This window comes from Phaseolus vulgaris, chromosome 7 (genome assembly GCF_051622355.1).
Source record: "Phaseolus vulgaris cultivar YP4 chromosome 7, ASM5162235v1, whole genome shotgun sequence".
NCBI lineage: Eukaryota > Viridiplantae > Streptophyta > Magnoliopsida > Fabales > Fabaceae > Phaseolus > Phaseolus vulgaris.
This window is the reverse complement of record NC_143504.1, coordinates 2,748,792-2,768,071: the sequence shown is the minus strand read 5'-3', so window position 1 is coordinate 2,768,071 and position 19,280 is coordinate 2,748,792. Positions and strand designations below refer to the sequence as shown.

Below are 19,280 nucleotides of genomic sequence, written 5' to 3'. Positions count from 1 at the left end.
TAATGGAAATCTGATCTTGATTTTAATGAATTATTATATTTTGATTTTGTACCATAAATAAGTTTTGAAAAAATGATATAGAATACTTTAAAGAGTATTTTGAAGACTACGTATGAAACAAATAAATTTGGAGAAAAAAAAACAGTAATTTATCAAAAAACTGATAACGTATTTAAATTTTTTTAAATAAAATTTACCTTTTTCTATCCTACTTAATTAGTAAGAATTGGTTAATAATCATTAGACACCTGATATAAATCACTTTGGAATGGTAACACTTATGTTTTTAAATAGAAAGATATATTTTCTCACTATTATTAGATGTAATCAATTATTCAATGCATGATTGATAAGGTATAGAAAATATAGTAATGGAAAGTGTTGGGTTATGGGTTTGGGCCGATCCTTGGTGATTAAAGAATGATGTTGATCTAATAATCGTGGTTGTAGTTCAACCTGATGATCAAGTACAACTTTAAGCCAACAATAACCTTATTTGCATGCGCATAAGACTGGGGGCATGTTAGGTTATGGGCCTTGGGCCGACCCTTGATCAATTAGTTAGGAGGCCGACGTAAATGAATAATGTAAAGAAAATAACATAGGATGGGAATTTGGTTTAATTAGCATTAATCAGACATGACAATAAATAGAGAATCATAATGACAAACACATGGTTAAGACTGACTTCATATATATTAAGTAAAGCCTCACAGATAAACGAATCACAAATTAGGTTAAGAGCACACGTTGTTGACTACCTTGAATGTTCTGGGTTTAGATTGTTTAGAAGAGAGAGGAAAAGTGAGAAAATTTGAAAAAAAAATTGATGTGATTGAATAGGACATGGACAAGTATATGAGAGGGAGATGATGAAAATGAGATACACCCTTTTGAACGGCTGGGGAACCATTAACACCAAACATTGGGACCATTCATAAAAAGACATAACCTACAGAGAAGATTCAACAAGAGAACAACAAAACAATTTGTAAGTATAAGCTGAAGGAGAACCTTTTCTTTTGTGTCGCTGGTTCACTATGTCCCACAAATGCTGTTCCATTACTCTATTTTTTCCACACTTAAATCAAAGGAATATTAGACTAAGTCTTTCATAGTCATTCTCCAACTCAACTGCACTAACTAAAAGTAAAATTTTATTAGTTTCTACATGGGATAACGGATGTATATTTTAATCTTGTCTTGATTTTATTAGTTATATTTATAATTAAGTAGTTTTTGGATCTGTAATTATTTTCTTAAGATTAAGGTTGATATCTCTAATTTCTAAATTATTTAGTTAATTATTATCTTGTTTACTCCTATTACTGGTATTGTATTATAGTTTATTATATTATATTATGTTAAAATTTGTTGAAAATGATGCATTTATTTGAGTGACTGTGATAAAATCTTTTTACATCTATGTTTCAACTTGTTGATATTCATATTGTATTATTTAAAATATTTATTAATTTATCTAATAGTATTCATATACAGTATTTTTTTCTAACTAATCTTAAATGTTAAAACTTATTGGAGATGGGTTGAAATTCTAATTATGAGTATAAAAGTATCGTAAAAGGAAGAAATAGATTTGTTAGAAAATGTTACATACAAAGATGGAGATACTGAACTTCCTAGAAAATCATTTATATAGTAATGTTAAATATATACCAATTACATAAAGATGAATCCTGTTGATAAAAACTATGGAATCATATTCTATTTAATATATTAATTAAATGTACCCTGAATTGGTCCAAGATCTTTGTTAGATTGATTATGTGGAATTCTTTGAGGGCTCACTTACTTTCCTAGCACCACAGTCCCTATCACTATTGTTTCACCCATTTATCTTGTTTTTCTTACTTAATAAGAACAAAAAATAATATTTATAAGAATTAAAATCGCAATTTATGTAAAACTATTTTCTGCCGTCATTTTCGAAGTCAACTGCGTCTCAATTACTTCAAAATGATGATATCTTGTGGACACTTTGAAGAACAATATTATGCAACACAACTTACTGCGACCATGTTCTTAATTCTAAACTCTTGAACCGTCTCCACCTATACTTAGTAAAGGGTTTTTTTTTCATGATTGATCCATTGAATGCGTTGATTGTTTTTAAAAAAATTCTACCATATTCACTTTGCAGATTGAAATAATGGTCCGGGTTCTTGTTTTGAAATCACTAATAGTATATTTCTCACACCTTCTGCTGATTGTTTCAGCTGATCAGACCGAAAAGTGTCCACCATCTTTTGACTGTGGAATTCTTGGCCAGATTCAGTTTCCTTTCACAACCACTGAGCAACCACGCTGCGGCTCATTAGCTATACATGGCTGTCAACAACATGATCCTTTCGCTCCCAAAACTATCCAACTAGGCACCTCGACAACAACCTCGTACTCTGTTCTAAAGGTAGAACCTCGTACCATAATCATCGCAGATGATGAACAAGACCGTTATTTGCGAAACAAGAGTTGCAAAGCTTTCAGTAAGAACTTTACTCTTCCTCACACCTCTCCTATAGCTTCTTTCCGCAACAAATATTATATCACTATCTTCAGATGCAATTACTCCCTCAAACCCTCCCTTCCCAACTATTTTCATAATTATTCAAACTGTTCTTCTGAGTACGACATCTTCTATGGTCTTCCAAATACACTGACTTCTACGGGTTTCCAGCGGCCCAGCTCTTTAGCACCATGTTCAGCCATTCAGCTTCCTATTGAAGGAAGTCCTTCCGACGACCCCTTTCAATTTCTAACTAGTAATATCGTTCTTGAAGTACAGTTATCTCATGAATGTGAAAGGTGTCTTGATGGAAAAGGACAATGTTTACTTGACACTAAAGGAGAATTCCATTGCACCCCAGGTATTCAGAAATACACAACATTTTTCGCACCTACATATACAGTATACTCTATCCGATCTATAAAATTTGCAGATAGTTAGCGAAAGGTAGATGGTATGCTAAACTCTAAGTAAAATTTGAAAATAAACAGTTGCTCTGTATTCGTGTTCTTTTTTGACTTTTCGAAGTATAATTTAAACGATTGATTTTGTTTCAAATAATTCTAACCAAAATACTTGTTAACTGTATTCTAGCATCTGCAGGGAGTAGAAGCTGGGTTGTGAAAATGGTACTGGTACTCGCATTAGGTAATGCATATAGATTAATTTTTCTTTTTTGATGGTTTTTTTTTGTCATTATTTATTGTTTTTTAATTAAAATAAATAACTTTTGACAACATAGTTTAGTGTTTTCGTTTACTAACACACCATTTATTAAGTAAATGTGCCCACTCTTTATAACTTTACAAAAATAATTTTTGGGGTTTGTTTTTTGTTCTAATGGTAGAGTAGTCTCCTCTGTCTTCATATAAAATACTATCTACTGAGTTTAGGCTTTCTTTGTATCTTAAATGGATTAGCTTGCATTGCAATCATTAATTAGTTATTGCTTACTTTAAATTCTTCGATTTCTTTCTAATTCCTTTTAAACAATCTTTCTGATACGAAGAACCTCTCCAGCTGTTACAGTTGCTTTATTGGTAGCGATGGTGAAGATCTACTATACGAGACGGCAGAAGCAAAATCCAGCCAATCAACGGATTGAGGTCTTTCTGAAAAAACACGGAGCCCTTCAGATTAAGAGGTATGGTTATTCTGAGATAAAGAAACTGACCAACTGTTTCCGAAACAAACTAGGCCAAGGAGGATTCGGTAGTGTATACAAGGGAAAGTTGCAGGATGGGCCTTATGTTGCAGTGAAGATCCTAAGCGAATTGAAAGATGACGGAGAGGAATTCATCAATGAAGTTGCTAGCATTAGCAGAACTTCTCATATTAACATTGTTACGCTTTTGGGGTTCTGTTGCGATGGTTCTAAACGAGCTTTGGTTTATGAGTTTATGTCCAATGGATCACTTGAAAAATTTATCTATCAAGAGAATGCTCTAATGACACATCATCAATTGGACTGTCAAATGTTGTATCATATTGTAATTGGTGTTGCTAGAGGACTACAATACTTACATAAAGGTTGCAATACTAGAATTCTACACTTTGACATTAAACCTCATAACATTCTGTTGGATGAGAATTTCAATCCCAAGATTTCAGATTTTGGTCTAGCAAAAATTTGCTCCAGAAAAGAAAGCATTGTTTCAATATTTGGTGCTAGAGGAACAGCAGGCTACATTGCTCCAGAAGTTTTTTCTAGAAATTTTGGTGTAGTATCACATAAATCAGATGTTTACAGCTATGGAATGATGATATTAGAACTGATTGGAGGAAGAAAGAACACTATAACTGGGCTAGACCCCTCCAGTGAAATTTACTTTCCCGATTGGATATACAATCGTCTTGAATCAAATCAGGAATTTGGTTTACAAAACATAAGAAATATAAGTGATGAAAAAATGATAAGAAAGATGGCAATTGTGGGCTTATGGTGCATACAAACTCATCCTTCAACCCGACCTGCCATAAGCAGAGTGTTGGAAATGCTAGAAAGCAAAGTTGAGTTATTGCAAATTCCACCTAAACCTTTATTGTCTTCTCCTCCAACCTGTCCGGTTTATTTATCAAGTGAGACATTGTAATTTGTAACTTGTGAACTAGGATACTACTACATAAGATGAACTAAATGTTACAGTATTTATAATTTTTAATGACACTACTCTGCTTCTTTCTGTTTTACTTTCTAAAATAGACTGCGATGATAACAGTGATTTATGATTTATCTATTTGATGTAGTGAATTCTGAACTGGTTTGATCTTAGGTTGAATTTAATAGTAATATTGTTGAATGCTGACTCAGTCAGAAACGGCTGCATTCAATAATTGTGATGATAACAGTGATGACTGTTTCCGCTCATGTTTTTCAAGACTTTTCATTACAATAAGAGTTGGGTTAGATTAGATCCCAAAATTAAGAGAGTACTGTAGCACTCTAGAGAACCAAATAACCCAAAGATGGCTGCACTTCATGTGTCAGGAGTGGTTTTGTTCGGATGGCTTTTACAAGTGGTATTGGGTGGTGGTAACTGTCCCTCCTTGATTAACTGCGGCGATCTCGGTAACATAAGTTTTCCTTTCACCGACACACGTCACCGAGACTGCGGCATATTGGTGATACACGGCTGTGATGACCACGAACCAGGGGCCCAAAAAACCATAAAAAACAACAACAAATGGTTTGATATTCTGAAGCTGGAGCAGTTGACGATTACCATCAAAGACGATGAACTCCGCGACTTTTTGCTGCAGCGAAGTTGTGACACCTTCAACCACAACTACACTTTCACTGTCAGCTCGCCTTTGGCTAAGATTTCTCGTTTAAATCATTACGTAGACGTACTCAGATGTAACCGCGCCCTCGGTGCTCCGCCAAACAATTCAGTTTCTAACTCTGCAATTTGCAAAAATGAAACACTGTATTCAATGGTTGACACCGATTCTTCTTCCAGCTACAGTCATCTCAAAGGATGTTCAGTGGTTGAGCTTCCAACGAGCTCCGACATGGTGTTTGCGGATCTTGATCCCGATGACCCTTTCAAGCTCGTAACTTACGAAATCAGCATTGGAATAGAATTGTCTCAGAACTGTTTTAGGTGTCTGTATGCTAATGGCGGCCAATGTCGAGTTGACAACACCGGAATGTTCTACTGTGACCAAGGTTCGTTCCCTCTTCTACACTATACAAAAATTTATTAAACATCTTTTCATCCTTTAAAGTTTTTGTTTCTGTACTTGGAAAAAATCGTCTTATAATAATCATGGTAATAATAAATTAATTATAATTTTTTAAAGAATTAATACAATAATATTAAAATATTTTGGATTAAATATATTTTTTGGTATTATAAAACAAAATTAATTAATTTTGTCTCTCTTTCAAACTTTGAACCATAAACGTATTTGTATTATGAATTGATATTGAAATGAATTATTCTGAAATGATTGTTAATATTTATTTAAAAAATTTATTATTGTTTTGATTGTATATTTATGTCAACTATATAGGTTGATGAAGTAAAACTCAAAATTAAAATTTACCTATAAAATAATCTATTTCAATATTTTTTATAAGAATGATTCAAAATTTGAAATAAAAAATATATATAGTTCGAATATTTTAGAATAAGATGTTTTTAAATTGTAATTTTTTATTTGATTATGTGGCTCTGCATATTTTTGTAATTTTTTATTATTTCCAATTTTCAGGAAATAAATCAACAAAAATTCGTCTTATAGTGACAACAGGTATGGAATAAATCTCTTCTACCCTTAACTAATAATATATATACTTTCGTTATATAAAATCATTTGTCAAGTGATCAATAGTTACACTATCGTAAATAGGAATACTTTCTAATTATGATATGATGCAAAAATATATAAAAAAAAACTTAAATAACACTTTTCTTTCTTTTTGATTTAGCATTTCTGTTCATTTTATTACAAAAACTATTTCTTTTTTATTTTTAGTCTCTAGAAAATAGATTCTGTTTAAAGTAATAAAAGTATTGAACAAAATATTTAGAAAAAAAGATCATGTTACATCTTTGTTTGTCGTTTTCCACAGTCTACAGAAAAAAATTATTTATTCTTTAAAGAATTTATGGTGCATAACTTTGTTTCTTAATTGTGATAGATTATAAACTGTGCAGTTGCATGTGTGGGTGGAACACTAGGAGTTCTGATATTTTTGGGGTGGTTCATTAGAAGACGGTTTTACAAGAAAAACCCCACCTACGAAATCATTGAGATGTTTCTGAACACCCACGGTCATCTTGCAGCCAAAAGATACAGTTATTCAGAGATAAAGAAGGCCACAAACTCCTTCAGAAACAAATTGGGTGAAGGAGGGTACGGTAGCGTGTACAAGGGCAAGTTAAACGATGGAAGCCTTGTGGCAGTGAAAGTATTAAGCGAGTCCAAAGGTAACGGTGAGGAGTTCATCAATGAAGTTGCTAGCATCAGTCTTACTTCTCATGTTAACATTGTTAGTTTACTAGGATTCTGTCAGGAAGGTTCTAAAAGAGCTTTAATATACAAGTACATGCCTAATGGATCCCTTGAGAAGTTCATATATGAAGACAAGGATCCACGCAAGCTTAATCTTCAATTAAGCTGCAAAACCATCTACAGCACTGCAATTGGCATTGCTCGAGGATTAGAGTATTTACACAGAGGATGCAATACCAAAATCTTGCATTTTGATATAAAGCCTCACAATATACTGATTGATGAGGATTTCTGCCCCAAAATTTCAGACTTTGGACTGGCTAAAATATGTCAGAAAAAGGAAAGTATTGTGTCCTTATTGGGAACTAGGGGAACTGCAGGATACATTGCTCCCGAGGTGTTCTCTAGAAATTTTGGAGAAGTCTCTCATAAATCTGATGTATATAGCTATGGAATGGTGGTTTTGGAAATGGTGGGGGGAAAGATGAATAATAATGTTGATGTTGAAGGTTCAAGCGAAATATATTTTCCAAACTGGGTTTACAAGCGTCTTGAGCTGAATGAGGAGCCTAGACTGCGAAGCATAAAAAGTGAAAGTGATAGAGAAATGATACGAAAGTTGATTATTGTGAGCTTATGGTGCATTCAGACAGACCCATCAAATAGGCCAGCAATGAGTAGAGTGGTAGATATGATGGAAGGAAGCTTGGAGGTCTTGCAAATACCACCAAAACCTTATCTATCTTCACCTCCCAGATCACCTCCTAGCTCCTCAGATCACACCACCTACACCTCTCACACTACTTATCCTTCTGAATACTGATTCTTTTCTACACCATATGTCTCCTGTGTAACAGGAATTCACAAAACAAGGACTGCATATTACAGACAAGGCTGCATTATTGCTAACAAGCTGTTAATGGACAAGCAAGTTTCTCTGGTTTTGCAGGTAGCAGGATAAAAGAGCACACTAAGTGGAAAACAGAGACATGGTACAAAATCTGATTAATTTGTTAAAGCCATAACAATAGGATTGGATTAAGCCCCTGATTGAGCTTAACTGTGTTAGTTTATAATAAGGCCTAGATAGTTACTAATTCATTAAGTACCTATTTTGGTATGGAGATGAAAAAGTATAGGTCTTATGTTTTCAAGAAAACTTGAAGTACCATTTGTATTTTATATTAATTTAATTCTTTTACTGATAAAAAAACATATTTTTATTTATTATAAGGTTGATACATTAAAACTTTGTTTATGTGTTGTTTTTAATGGTACCATGTATTTAATAGCATACATTGTTATCAAAATAAAATTTTAAATTTAATTGCCGAACAATTTCAGTAAGTTTTGTTGCTTTTTCTTAGGGGTATATTGATTGCAATTTATTCTTTTAGCTGTATACGAATAGACTATGAGTAAATGTTACCACTTATGCCTTTTGATTTTAGGGTTTTTATTTATGCACTCTAATTTTACGGGTCAATCCGACCCATTCCATATTTGGTGTCAGAAGTTGGTTATATTATAGTACTGATTACAGAGAGAGAGAGAGAGGTAGCTTCTCCCGGATCAGCTCAGTTCTAAAAGATTCTTTTAGCACTTAAGAGTAAAAAGAAATTGATAATTGAGGGTTAGTTCAAAAGATTAAATAAACAAGTGTTTCCCAGCTGAGTCCAAGATCTATCTCTGTATTCGAACTTCGTTTTTGGCCCTCCACTGTTCATTTCTCGATGCAATATAAAAACTGAAGTTCCCCATGGAGGGGCAAAAAAAAATAAAGAAGATTTTGATGGAGAAAGCACGGAGAAGAAGAAAACGCTGAAGGATTGCAGAAAGAGAAGTATTTAATGCATGTTGAAATGGGGACAACACCTGCAAGTATGTCCAAAAACAAAATGAAGTCTATCAGTGTCTATAATACTATAATCAACTTCTTCTAATACCTCAGGATTCAAGCTTCTAATTTACTATTTACTATTAGACACCACATTCATCTTCTGTTAATTAAATCAACAAAATATTATTTCTTATGGTTATGTGGACCAGAAAACTATTTAGAGAATTCGTCTCATTCTTTTTTATTGGTCAATCACATTATTTTTTGAATTTTCTTTGTTGAACCAGGTTAAGGAGTTAGACCGTACTTAGAACTGCATTACCTATCTCTTAATCACGAGGTTGAGCATAACTGAATCTGAGTTATCGACCCGACAAATGTGAGCCTTGACTATATCGGTCGGTCTATCAGTCCAATAATGAAGTCTGAGACATTACAGCTATCGTAGTACAATTACAAAATTATTTTAATTATACTTTATATCTCTTTATTTTTACACAAATTTTATTATTAAATTTAATTTTAACATGTCATATTTAATAAAAAAATATTAAATATATTTTTCTGTCTCTCTATTATAACGTAAAATTATTTTTGTCACTATTTAAATTTTAGATTTATTAAATATTTATAGTAAAAAAATTATTAAAATGATTTATTATTAATTTTTTTCTACATAAATTTAATTTTCAAAATAGACTATATTATAATATTATTATAATGTTTACATAAAAAATAAATTAACAAAAAATATTTTAACATCTGATGTAAATATTTAAAAAATTTAAACTTTAAATTGAAAAGAAAATTAATTTCACATGAAATCACAATAATAAAAACATATTTCACTCATACAAAAAATATTAATATAACCTTTATCACAATTTCACACCAACACGGAACACCTGTATACTAATACGATGTTCTATTTCACGAGCATATCAACACTTTCAATAAATACATAAATATTATACGTTAGTAGTAAAAAAAAACACACAATTAAAAATATAAGAATAAATTAAAATGTAGAAAGAAAATTTTCGAAATGAAAAAGAAACAAAAAAACTCAAAATAATAAACCTATTTTTTTCTAAATATATCTAATAAAAGGAACTTGTTTCATAATCACAGTATATTAATACGCAGTATGATATAAATCATATAATAAAATACTTTTATACTTAATACAGTAAATTCTTGGAGAAACAACACTAACATTGATTTTTCAATAACTAAAACTTATTCAAAATTAAAAAAATTATTTATTTTACTTTTTATCCACTAAACTCTTTCTTAATTTAATATTTTTAATAAATTTTATAACTTAGATATATTTTTAGTTTTATAAAATGAAAAAAAAAATATCCATCGAAAAGTTAAAATCAATTTTCAATCCTTATGAAGTAAACAATTTGTTTTATTTTGACCTCTCTTAAATGATTTTTTTAATTTTCACCATATCATAGTCTGTAATCACTGTAATGCTTATTTTAAAACACAATAAAATTTATTCAGTGATATAATTGTTTTTTTTTTTAAATATCACATACTAACATATCAGCACAGAACAGTTACTTTCACACACTAACATATCGAACATATGTTAAATAGTTAACCAATGTTATATAATAATAAAAAGTAAAAATAATAATTTCAACTTTTTAAACAATACAAAACAATAATTTGTTGTTATAAAAATGCATAAATTAAAAAATATAAAAAGTACCTTAAATTATTATTACTAGCTGCAGTAGGTGAAAACAGAATATAGAGTAAATTAATAAATTATAAAGTCATGATCAAAGGTAGAAAACAATAAAATAGTTGTACCAGTACTTACCAATAACACAAACCATTATTGGTCATGAGAATGAGAATGGTGCATTTTACAAAAGAGAAAGGACAGAGTGGTCTTTTGAGTTGAAGGTAACAGCAAAAAGTTGCATATTAGTATAGTCTTTTGAGGCAGAAGGATGTGTCAGTATAACCAAACCACCAATACCACACACTGCATTAACACAACACGCTCGTTTCAATTAATCCCAATAACTTCACCCAAATTATTACTCCCATTCCATTACCGTTAAGCCCTTTCATTTTCACATTAATTCCACATTTAACACCAACCCTTTTTACACAGCCACAACACAAACACCCTTCACTCTCCCTCTCTCAGAGCAACAACAATGGCAGCAACACTCTCTCACCTTACTCGTTTTCTGCTTTTTCATTTTCTTCTTCTCACTGTTCAAGGTTCCCATAACCCAGATTTCGACGCTCTCGTGGCCTTCAAAACCGCTTCCGACGCTTCCCAGAAGCTCACAACATGGAACACCAGCAGCACCAACCCCTGTTCCTGGAGCGGCGTGTCGTGCATTCGCGACCGAGTCTCGCGACTCGTTCTCGAAAACCTCGACCTCCAAGGCTCCATTCACCCCTTGACTTCTTTAACTCAGCTCCGAGTTCTCAGTCTCAAAGGAAACCGTTTCTCCGGTCCCGTTCCCGACCTCTCCAACCTCACCGCCCTCAAACTCCTCTTTTTGTCTCGCAACGCCTTCTCCGGCGAGTTTCCGGGCACCGCCACGTCGCTCTTCCGCCTCTACCGGCTCGATCTGTCCCACAACAACTTCTCCGGCGAGATTCCGGCGACGGTTTCCCATCTGACCCACCTCCTCACTCTCCGCCTCGACGGGAACGATTTCTCCGGCCACATTCCCGACGTCAACCTCCCCGATCTCCAAGAATTCAACGTCTCCGGAAACCGCCTCTCCGGCGAGATACCCAAAGCATTATCAAGTTTCCCCGAATCCTCATTCGGACAAAACCAGCTTCTCTGCGGTGCCCCAGTTAAAAAATGCGCATCCGACCCAACCAAACCCGGATCAGAAGGCGCTATTGCTTCGCCGTTGTTACCACATAACAACAACAACCCTACAACTACCGTATCATCTTCACCAAGTTCAATGCCGAAAACGTCAACACCAATGTCAAGTAGTAAAAGTCACGAGAAGGGTGCTTCTAGAATCGGCCCGGTGGCACTTATAGCTATTATAGTAGGTGATGTTTTGGTTCTTGCAATAGTGTCATTGCTATTGTATTGTTACTTCTGGAGAAACTACAAGTTAAAGGAGGGGAAAGGGTCGAAGCTTTTTGAGAGTGAGAAGATCGTGTATTCGTCGAGTCCGTACCCCGCTCAGGGAGGGTTTGAGAGGGGTCGCATGGTGTTCTTCGAGGGTGAGAAAAGGTTTGAACTTGAGGACCTGCTGCGAGCCTCTGCGGAAATGCTTGGAAAGGGAGGGTTTGGGACCGCGTACAAGGCAGTGCTCGATGATGGTAACGTGGTTGCGGTGAAGAGACTGAAGGACGCGCAGATTACAGGGAAGAGGGAGTTCGAGCAACACATGGAGGTGTTGGGAAGGTTAAGGCATCCAAATGTTGTTAGTTTGAGAGCTTACTATTTTGCGCGCGAGGAGAAGTTGCTGGTCTATGATTACATGCCCAATGCCACCTTGTTCTGGCTCCTTCACGGTACCTCTAACCTACCTACCTACGTCATTTCTTTTTTCCATTTGCACATTCATGGCTGTTTCTGTTTGTATGTCACAGGCCACATGAATGAAATAAAACAAAAGTTCTACATTTTTTGTTCTTTAGTTGCCCCTCAGTTCAAGAGTGGGTTATCTGCTTTGAAATTGATTCTTTGCAGCTATAGGACCATAGCCACCGCGTGTGTATGTAGTTTTGGTTTTAGTTTTTTGGGGGGTGGGGGGGTCCACTTACGAGGCTCTTCAAATTTTGATGATGAACCATGTGCATTGGATGGGGTCTCTTTATCATGATTCCTACCTTCTCCCTCCTTGCAACACTGTAGTAATTTTTTAATACATTGTTTCCAGCAATTGCTGATAAAGGAACTGTTAACAGAACAGTTGCTGTACAAATCACAATCATAAAACCCTGGGAATCGGGACAAAGTATAGTACTACCATGCAGACTGATTTTCCATTGTCTTGGGCTGCTTTTCAATGATAATAAAAAATTAAAGAATAGGAGAAGTATATTGCTTTATGTTCTTTTCTTGCTGCAACATTTGGCCTTTAGCTTTATCCTTTGGCAATTGAATGTCCAAAAAGTGCATACTAGGGTTTGCATCAGGAAATTGAAAGTTATGTATACTAGTGGCAAATGTGTAATTAAATGAAACCTGATGGTGGAATTGGCGTGGTTCCGACAGGAAACAGAGGACCCGGACGAACCCCACTGGACTGGACCACAAGGCTGAAGATAGCAGCGGGAGCCGCGAGAGGCGTGGCTTTCATTCATAACTCGTGCAAGTCCCTTAGACTCACCCACGGTAACATCAAATCCACCAACGTCTTACTCGACAAGCAGGGCAACGCCCACGTGTCTGATTTTGGGCTCTCGGTTTTCGCGGGCCCAGGCCCATTGGGTGGGAGACCCAACGGCTACCGCGCGCCGGAGGCTTCGGATGGTCGGAAACAGACACAGAAGTCCGACGTGTACTCTTTCGGTGTGCTCCTGCTGGAGATGCTGACAGGGAAGTGCCCCTCCGTGGTGGAGAGTGCAGGCAGTGCTTACGGTGGGGTGGTGGACCTACCGCGGTGGGTCCAGTCAGTGGTGAGGGAGGAATGGACGGCTGAAGTGTTTGATTTGGAGCTGATGAGGTATAAGGATATTGAGGAGGAGATGGTGGGGCTGCTTCAGATTGCAATGACGTGTACCGCTGCTGCACCTGATCAACGGCCCAGGATGAGCCACGTGGTGAAGATGATTGAGGAGTTGCGTGGGGTGGAGGTGTCGCCGTGTCATGACTCGACGGACTCTGTTTCGGAGTCACCTTCCATGTCTGAAGATGCCTGTGGAACGAGTCAGTGAAATAAGGGAAGTAGGTGCTAAGCTAACTAGGTTGTGTGGGTGGTGGTAGTATATTGTAAATCAGATTATTGAGGGTTTTGTTTTTCTAATTATTTTTAATCACGTATTATTTGTTTTGATGCTAGTCCTTTTTGCCCACTTTCCTGAATGACAAGATTGGTTTTGGTTCAAGCTTTTCCGCTAATTAAAGCTGTGTGAAATGAATGATTCGTTTGTAGGAGTTATCAACAGATTGAGATAAAGGGCAAAACTATGTTTTGGTGAGACACTAATTGTTGGGTCAGTTCAATAATGGTTGACGTGGACGGTAATGATTCAAAAGAAAAACATGTCTGGTTTGATTAGCCAAATTTAACTTATTATTGACATTTGTCATGTCTTTTTTGACCGTCTAGGAATATGGAGGTATCCAAATTATTTGTTTTGCTCTTTCTGTGTGCTTTCATCCGTACAAATCTTTTAATGGATTTGTATTTTTCAACTTTTTGTTGCCATCTTTGAAAGATCCAGTTATCATTAACAGATGTATGGAGCCAATTGGAAACTCACCGTATTTGATTAAGTCTATACCGGATAGTTAAGCACTTACAAAATGAAAAGAATGAATGAATAATTGGTCATAATGGTAACTTGGATGTTTTGTACCTATGGTAATATTAGAAATGCATTACCATGGGTGCAATCTTCGTGAGCTTTGACACCGTACTAGGTGCAAATTTCCTAGCAAATAGAAAACAGACATTGATGCTATCTCCGTTATACTTGCATTTCTGATTCCTTAAACTCTCCAAGAACTGAACAGTAATCTCCGACCTCAGAAATTTAGCTGGGTGTGGGCCACCCTTTGACCAATCAACCCAAGTGAGGCTCCTATTTGAATTCCCCTCCCAAAACTTGATGCTCACGTACGTTGGCAAGTAATGTTCATCTGCGTAACATGAACCTTTGCAGTACTCTTGAAAAACTGGGAAATATTTTCTGTCAGATACTACTTCTAGTGCAAGCTCTCTGTCCATTTCAAACCATTGGGATCCTTTTCTCCATTGGTTGATGGAGATATCAGGCAACATCTGGATACTATACCGGCCTCGGCCAACAGAACTTGGATCATCAAAAGCCATGACATTGTTTTGGGTGGAGTTTATCAAGTAAGTGTAGATGGTTGAGAAATTGAAGAGTGGTATGCATGATTCTGACAGCAGTACAAAGCGTTGGTTTTGGATATCAAGAAGTGCATTGGCCAACAAGCGACGTTCAGCTTCAATCATGTTCACATTGCCCCATTCCACTTCCTGCATTATGAAAATAGCAGATAGTGAGATTAAGAGTATTGACCAATGTTTCTTTCTAAATTGAAGCAAATTGCAGGTATTGGAACTTAAATCTTAATGAACCGGTAGTACCTTATTCATGTGTGGACAATTTTCTTGAGGACTAAGATTCGTTTTATTTTATTTTTATACGCAACACATTAAGGCTGTAATACAGGATCCACACAAATGATGAGTACTTTCTGAGAAGACAAATAAATCAATTAAAAAAGAATTGACATGGTGTACAATTTACCCTAAAAGGTAGTAAATATCATTGTCCTTTTATCAACTGGGGTCTGCTAATTTAGAAATGTTTCGCCAAACCAGTAGCAGCTAGCTTTTACCAGTTAATGGAGGAGGGACATGAGCTATCATTTTAGATGCTAATCACAATATGGGAACGTTTGTAAAGATCATCTTATTTTTAATCGGATTTGCAATATGATATCTACATTTCAGTGATCCTAAACTACAAAAGAACGCTCAACTTAGACCATGTTTTACTTTTTCTAAGATTTAAAAAATAATTTTGACATCGTCTAATAACTAGAGAGTGAAAAGGAGCTATACAGCATCCCACATTGCAGTCATGTAATTGGTGAATGCGATAATAATTGTCAGCGAACTGATAGAAGCTCACAAAGAAATAATTCTTATTTTGTGTGGCTTTTCTAAATAACTTTTTTATAATAGAAATTGGCTGATTTGCTTCACTGTAAATAATCATTGTAGCTGAGCCTTATCCTAGCAATACGAAGCAAATATATAATCACTTCTCTTCTGTTCTGGGTTCTATTTTCTTCTTCACATCTTCCTCTATTGGTTTTTTAATTTTTCCTTTGCATAAAGCAATTTGCATAGCTACAAGTATAAGAATATAACAAGACAAATCTATAATGGTAGCTATAGGTTCTCACTATATTTGTTTACCTATGATATGATATAATCAGATCAGTACCTAGGATATATTTGTCGATGACTACGTTAATGATCCCACACAAAGAACAGTCATTTCCATAATTGAAAACAAATCATAGTAAATGTAACAAGGAACTGGATCAGAAATCGACTGACCTTACTAGGAATTCTGCGACCTTCAAATACAGGACTCTCTGGGCGTGATCCATTGTACGATGGATTGGAGTGCACGTAAATTGAGTACAACCCTTCATTCCCTTGGAAGAATTTCTCCCACAAAGGTGCCAAAAACACAGGACCCCTTGTCAAGAACATGAAGGCAACCTTTGGAACACGGTCAAACGGGTAATCGGGGATCTTTGCTGTCATTGAAGCTCTCCAAAGCAATTCCTCGTCGTCCATATCATGCACAACATGAGGAGGCTGAAGGAAATCCTTCAATCCTACGTGACTACTCTCAGTTTGTTGAATTTCAGTTTGTGTTTGAGTTTGGATTTCTGTCTGAGTTTGAACTTGTGTCTGAATTTGAGTTTGATTAGATATTTCCGGTTTTGTAGTTGGTGTTGGCAGGGTAGGTGTTCGCGGAAAGGAAGAGAGTGACAGCTGCGTGAATTGTAGACTAAAGTTGCACTCTTTAAGATAGAAACTGAAGATAACCCCAATGGTTATACCAAAGCCCAGAATAAGGATATATGCAAGAAACCGAACAAAGTGAAATTGAGCATTGAAAAACTTGGAAACAGAGTTCAAGGGGTATTGATTATTTTGGCCCTTCATTCTACAGGGGACAGAAGCACCAAATTCCCAAATGAATCTGTTCTATGGGTGTATATGAGGGGTATCAGCAATAAGAAATGCTTGACTTTATGAAACTCTCAAGTGTATCAGCAACAAACTAATCTTGTAATTAAAATATCTCAAGAGGCATTAGACCAATACCAAAAAGATCAAACGAAAGTGTTTTCAATATGGTAAGGTTCACCTAGTTTGAGACTTAAAATATGATGGAAACTTAAAGAAAGAACAAAAGGGGTGGTAGAGAAAGAAGAGATAGAAAGCTATGAAAGTGGAGAGAGATGAAGAAAGGCAGAAGGAAAATTTATGAGTTTGCTCAATTTATGGCAGAAACAGACCCTTCAAAACAGGAGTTGATGGCTTCGAATTGGAGACTTTTTCTCCTATGGTTTTCGTAGTATATTCCTTTAGTTTTTATGGTCTCCTAGAAATAATAACAGCTATGAAAGAAAGCTGAAGTTGAAAAATCCAGAAACAGTTACGCTGGTTTGGGAGAGGAGCAGAAGATTAATTATATAGAAATTTGTTACAAGAAACGAATAAATATATTACATTTGGTGATTGGAAGTAGGAAACCATTAATTAATGCGTTGAAGTTAACAAGGAAAATGCAGATTCCGTTGTGTTAACTGGTGCCGTCTGTTGCTGGAACAGTGTGCGATGATGAAACGACAAAGACGTTATCTTTCTTTCAAAACGTATGTCACGACGAATACCTGGTTATGTAGCCGCCAACCTAATATTTTTCAACACGTCCGTTTCTTCCATGTTTTGGTCTCTGAAGTTTCCACCATTCCATTTCCGTGGACTTTTCAGTAAAATAAATAAATAAAAAATTATATTCAGAATTGCACATCCTAAAAAAAAAATAGTAAATAACATTTATAAGCAAATAAAGCAGTGACAATTTTAAATTACATCTTTTATTTTTTTGACTATATTGTATGACTTAATCAGAGTAATATAACAAAATTATTAATTTTCATTAAAATTTAATTTTATCTCAACAAAATTAGTGGGAGCATTGTTACAATTGTAATTATGTTAGACGCGTGTGTATTTATGTTTTTTGAGAAAAGAAAAGTTTATCTTTGTACTTGTTCCTAATGGTATTATTAGAATAGCGTTGTTAAACGGTGTTTTTTTGGGAAGGGTGTGGAAGTTTGGTTTTTTTCAAAAAAGTTATAAGAAAAGTCAATGTGGGTGGCATTGCATATCGTTGAACATGGAAAATAGACCTTATTTTGGTTACCGGTTTTCAGTTGAAAAAAAAGGAAAATAAAACAAAGTGTGCGAAAATAAAATAAAAGATGAAGTAGATTGAAAATATCATTATTCATGTAATGAAAATGATATAAAAACGAAAATTTGTTATTTAAAAATCAATAAGACCTAATAAGTTTTGGTCAAATGGTAAGAACGAAAATTTGTTATTTAAAAATCAATAAGACCTAATAAGTTTTGGTCAAATGGTAAGATCTAATAAGACCTACGTTTTTACCCTCTTTCATTAATGTGATTTTCTTTTTGTTATCAAATAAGATTTGTGTGCTCAAATTTGGTCAAACATGTACTTAATAAACATTAAATGTAACAATAGAAGAAAACTCCGATGACAGATTCCATAATAGTCCAAGTTTTACTCTCAAATTAAAAAATTTAACTTTAATTAATTTCAATGTAACATCATATGCCAATTTGATAACATTATATTTATCTATATTATAATTTAGTTGAACATTTAGATAATGAGTAATCTTTACTGATAATCTAGTTATATATATGTAAAGTTTCTCTTCAAAAATCTTTTTTCACCTGAAAATGAATAATTAGTTTGAAGGAAATCCAAAAAATATGAGAGTTTGTTTGTGTCAACCCATCTTAAGAGGAGAAATGGATAACGTGATTTGTATAGTCTTTTTCTTTCATAAAATAGAAGTTCACATTTATATATATATATATATATATAATAAAAAAAATAATAGAATCACATATTTTTAACCATAAGAATTTAAGAATTAATTGAAATAACCACAAACACATGCCCACTGATTTATGCGAAATTATTTAGTTCAATTACGACAAGATTATGTTTAGTAAAAGTTATATGTAATCAAATACTCACATTCATCCCTTTCTTTTTCTTTTTCATTATATTCTTCTTCTTTCTCTGTCTCAAAAGTAGAAAACAAAATAAACTTGGACCTTATTTGAAATGTTGCATCAACTTAACTTCTCTTACATTGTAAATATAAACCCTTTTGGTTTTTCTTTTTATCAACATTAAAAAAGATAAAAAAAATGTTTTTTTCTTTATTTAAGAAACGAGGTTTCTTTCCTTTTGTTTTTTTTGTTGAAGAAGAGATTGGGTGTGAGGGCAAGTTGGGAGGGAGGAAGAAGTTAAGTATGGTGGAGAATGGACAAAATGCATTTGAGAAGCAGAGGAAGAAGATAAATGTTGAGATGAAGATTGAAGATTAACACTAAGTTCACCATAGAAACAATTTGAATCACTTTAAAATTTAAAAGAATA

General features: G+C 34.5%; 4 protein-coding genes and 1 long non-coding RNA gene across 6 annotated transcripts; 3 read left to right on the top strand and 2 right to left on the bottom strand.

The window, feature by feature from the left end:
• Window positions 1-1,960: 1,960 nt before the first annotated feature.
• Window positions 1,961-4,707, top strand: LOC137827663 (LEAF RUST 10 DISEASE-RESISTANCE LOCUS RECEPTOR-LIKE PROTEIN KINASE-like 2.1). Of its 2 annotated transcripts, none has more exons than XM_068633893.2 (3): window positions 1,961-2,885; window positions 3,119-3,172; window positions 3,545-4,707. In XM_068633893.2, the coding sequence occupies exons 1-3, from the start codon at window positions 2,171-2,173 to the stop codon at window positions 4,615-4,617; spliced, it is 1,842 nt and encodes a 613-aa protein (XP_068489994.2). In that variant the 5' UTR covers window positions 1,961-2,170; the 3' UTR covers window positions 4,618-4,707. The 2 variants fall into 2 exon arrangements, with proteins under 2 accessions (XP_068489994.2, XP_090160842.1); XM_090304716.1 differs by having other exon boundaries at window positions 1,987-2,885; window positions 3,128-3,172.
• Window positions 4,708-4,800: 93 nt separating this feature from the next.
• LOC137827664 (LEAF RUST 10 DISEASE-RESISTANCE LOCUS RECEPTOR-LIKE PROTEIN KINASE-like 2.1) lies at window positions 4,801-8,344 on the top strand. Its single transcript, XM_068633894.2, has 3 exons — window positions 4,801-5,693; window positions 6,242-6,280; window positions 6,688-8,344. Exons 1-3 carry the CDS (start codon window positions 4,991-4,993, stop codon window positions 7,806-7,808), a joined length of 1,863 nt encoding a protein of 620 aa, XP_068489995.2. The 5' UTR covers window positions 4,801-4,990; the 3' UTR covers window positions 7,809-8,344.
• A 222-nt stretch (window positions 8,345-8,566) lies between these two features.
• LOC137827932 (uncharacterized) lies at window positions 8,567-13,160 on the bottom strand. Its single transcript, XR_011083802.2, has 2 exons — window positions 13,030-13,160; window positions 8,567-8,860 (listed from the first exon to the last, which is right to left on the bottom strand). It is a non-coding gene; the product is annotated as an uncharacterized LOC137827932 (long non-coding RNA).
• Window positions 10,585-13,892, top strand: LOC137827930 (leucine-rich repeat transmembrane protein kinase family protein). Its single transcript, XM_068634306.1, has 2 exons — window positions 10,585-12,353; window positions 13,060-13,892. Exons 1-2 carry the CDS (start codon window positions 11,012-11,014, stop codon window positions 13,719-13,721), a joined length of 2,004 nt encoding a protein of 667 aa, XP_068490407.1. The 5' UTR covers window positions 10,585-11,011; the 3' UTR covers window positions 13,722-13,892.
• A 359-nt stretch (window positions 13,893-14,251) lies between these two features.
• LOC137827931 (glycosyltransferase BC10) lies at window positions 14,252-17,454 on the bottom strand. Its single transcript, XM_068634307.2, has 2 exons — window positions 16,109-17,454; window positions 14,252-15,013 (listed from the first exon to the last, which is right to left on the bottom strand). Exons 1-2 carry the CDS (start codon window positions 16,727-16,729, stop codon window positions 14,378-14,380), a joined length of 1,257 nt encoding a protein of 418 aa, XP_068490408.1. The 5' UTR covers window positions 16,730-17,454; the 3' UTR covers window positions 14,252-14,377.
• Between the last annotated feature and the right edge of the window lie 1,826 nt (window positions 17,455-19,280).